Here is a 3,528-nt window from a genome sequence, read left to right on the forward strand (position 1 = left end):
ATCTACGACATTTAAAAATTGTAACGGTGACCTATTTGATTGTAAATCTTTCAAGCAAAGTGACATAAATTATGCTAGAAAATGTCAAACAAGCTTTTTTCAACGGAAAACACGGAACGGTGAAATTATAAAACGTCCATGGCTAGTTTTTCTCCTAGTGATGGACATGTATATTGCTTTGTATGCAAACTTTTTTCTAAAACACGTTCACAGTTTACCCATGGTGGTTATTGTGATTGGAAAAATGCTGCAGCACGTCTGGTTGAGCATGAAACTTCTAAAAACCACTTGAATGCTACAACTCATTTTGCAGTACGATCTAAAGAAAAAGGCTGTGTTGATCAAGAGTTAGTACAACAAGCCGAAAGTGAAGCAATATACTGGCAAGAAATTCTCAAAAGGTTGATTAGTGTGATCGTATTCATTAGTGAAAGAGGCTTGGCATTTAGGGGTGAAAAACAAGTATTTGGGTCACCGAGAAATGGAAATTACCTAGGGATACTGGAGCTTATAGCAGAGTACGACGACTTTTTAGACAAACATATAAAAAACAATGGGAGCTGTGGAAGCGGTAACACTAACTACTTATCATCGACTATTTGCGAGGAAATTGTGCAACTTATTAAAAAAAAGTTTTTAATGAAGTTATCTCTCGAATCAAGCAGTAAAAATACTATTCCATATCGTTAGACTCAACTACAGACGAAGATCACGTTGATCAGCTAACTTTGATCTTTAAATATTTAGAAAACCATAACTCAATTGAAAGATTTGTTACATTCATGACTAATCAGGGTCACAATGCTTAAGATATGTTTCGAAGCTTGATTGATTTTTAAAAAATAATGACATAGATATTGAAAATTGCCGAGGACAGTCTTATGACAATGCTTCTTCAATGAGCGGAAAGTACAATAATCTTCAAACATTAGTACAAACAGAAAATCATTTAGCCATATGAGTGCCTTGTGCTGCGCACTCACTCAACCTTGTTGTTCAGGCTGCTGCAGAGTGCTATAAGTTTTTTTGACTTTTTAGAAGAATTTTATGTATACTTTACAGCCACAACTCATAGGTATAAAGTTTAAAATTAAGTCTAAAAAAGGCAATCACTGACAAACCTATTCTTGTACCAAAAATAATAACAACAACACGATGGTCATGCCGAGTAGACGCTACAAAAGCTCTCATTCAAGACTACAAAGAAATAAAAAGAGTGCTTTTTGAAATTTCAGAGAACAAAGAAGAACCTAGAAAATCACGTATTACTGCATTAAGTTTACATAAAAAATGTCCAAGAGGGAAACGGAACTCTTCACTGTTTTTTGGAACAATATCTTAGGACAACTAAATAAAACAAGTGAAAGTTTACAAAATCCCAGACTAGATGTTAATACAGCAGTCTTAGCACTGGTATTGGTTAAAAGTTTTATCAGCACGAAACGGGATAGTTTTGAAGAATATAAAGTAAAATTAGCTGCTTTAGATATTTGTAATGAGAACGAGGGTGAAACACAGCGCAAGCGTAAAGTATATGTGCGTTTGGCACCTATTTCTGTGTTCAAGCACCAACCGTTGAGTTGACCCCATCACACAAGTTTTTAACCCAAAGTATCCTTCCAGTCATTGATCAGTTTGAATATTCATTGCGGATGAGGCTTGAAGCATATAAACTTGTTGATACTCGTTTTGGGTTTCTCAACAAGTTATATAAACTTGATAATGAGGAATTAATTTTAGCAGCAGATAATTTAATAAAAATATATGACAATGAGTAAGGCGACCAATTTGGAAATTAATTGATTCAGTTTAAAGCTTTTTATCGGGAGTTTCCAAAAGATCAAAAAAAAGAATTTATTAACAAGGAAAAGTGGATGTGTTATATTCTTTTGGATAAAAAAGTCAGCAATTGTTTCCCCAACATTGAGGTTGCTCTAAGAATGTACCTCTCATTAATGGTCACGAACAGTAGTGGAGAAAGGTCATTCTCAAAGTTGAAACTGATAAAAAATCGGCTTCGGACTTCCATGCTGGATGAGAGGCTAAATATTTTAGCTCTAATGAGCATAGAAAGTGATATTTTAAGACAACTTAAATATGATGACATAATAAAAGATTTCAGTACCATTAAAGCTAAAAGAAAACCAATTGGACACTAGAGAATTTTCTTAAAAAGTTCATTTTATGTTACTTAAATCATGTAAATATAGTTACATGTATAAAATACTGATTTTTTGTTTACTTTTTACTAACTTCATCTTTTGCTACTTACCTTTCTGATTATGAATTATCAATAATTTATTAATTTTAATTAAAAAAATTTATTTACAGTAGCACTCTTTTAATGGAAAGGGTGTGCAAAAAAAAAAAGGCAACCGGTTATTAATATATTAAATATATTTCTATGACCATGGTAGAGCCCGCGCCATAGGCTAGCCAAGGGCCTATACATCCTAAATACGATCCTGCCTCTCTAAAAGCTATTGTTTGTGGCAGAGAAGACGGAAAATCTGCATAGCCTATCGTCATAAAATCGAAAACCGGTATCCACGCATCGATGCGAGGCGAATTGTCGACTCTGCAATATTGATGACTGATTCATGTATCAATCATTTCTAAATAAATTTTTGTTAACTTACATAAGCTCCTGGGATTTTGTTTTTATCTCGCTTAGCTTTATTTTCTTTTAACCACTTGTTTAAATCTTCAAAAAACATATTTTTTTTATTTAACTTTTTACGTAACATTTCTGCTTGAAGTTTTTCATCTCTTAAAATTTTTATTAATGTTAATTTTTTGGACCAAAATATAATATATTAACGTACTCGTATTTAAGTTGATTTAGCCAGCAAATTTCATTATTTACATCATTCTGTTTTAGATCATGTTCTTTTTGATAACGTTCATCACGTTGAGTCAATTGATAATTCGCTATTTCGAGATTTCTGCTATGAATAAAACTAACTATGAGATTGAATAGTACTTATATTTTAATTATTCACAAATAAATGTTTTGAATCTTGTTAACTCTCATTATTTTAATTTTAATGCGACGTTACATCATAAAATTAGAAATCGTGTATAGTTATGTAAGAATTAACCATAAAAATTGAAACTTTTTTCGTCGTTCTCAGTGAATGACGGCAATTCCCACCAAAAAATTGTTATGTAAATTTGTTAATTTCGACATTTTTAAAAATACTTTACTTAAAATTATCATGAATTTTTGAAAAATATATAAATCAAAAAATAATTTTGTTTACAAATAGGGTAGGTATTATCCTATATTTAAGCATATTTTTCTAAAAATCTGACTATTGACACCTGTCTCCAAGGTGATTTAAAATAGCATCTATTGCACAGAACTTTAACTTTTTCAATTTAACTTTTGAAAATGTTCCAAAAAATTTGATTCAATTAATAGTTTTCTAATTTTTTCATTATTTGGTATATTTTTTTCAAAATAAAACCTTTACCAATAAGTAACAAAAAGTAATTTTTGCAAAAAAAGGTTACCTATAAAAATGT

At 31.0% G+C, this 3,528-nt stretch overlaps 1 protein-coding gene across 1 annotated transcript; it reads left to right on the top strand.

Moving 5' to 3' along the window:
- The first annotated feature begins 138 nt into the window (after positions 1-138).
- Positions 139-690, top strand: LOC126909696 (uncharacterized). Its single transcript, XM_050692128.1, has one exon. The coding sequence runs from the start codon at positions 139-141 to the stop codon at positions 688-690; it is 552 nt and encodes a 183-aa protein (XP_050548085.1).
- The last annotated feature ends 2,838 nt before the right edge of the window (positions 691-3,528 follow it).

This window comes from Daktulosphaira vitifoliae, unplaced genomic scaffold (assembly GCF_025091365.1).
Source record: "Daktulosphaira vitifoliae isolate Bord-2020 unplaced genomic scaffold, ASM2509136v1 Scaffold_936, whole genome shotgun sequence".
Lineage (NCBI taxonomy): Eukaryota > Metazoa > Arthropoda > Insecta > Hemiptera > Phylloxeridae > Daktulosphaira > Daktulosphaira vitifoliae.

Coding starts and splice junctions, on each gene's coding strand:
- LOC126909696 (XM_050692128.1), top strand. CDS start 139: ATGGCTAGTTTTTCTCCTAGTGATGGACATGTATATTGCTTTGTATGC.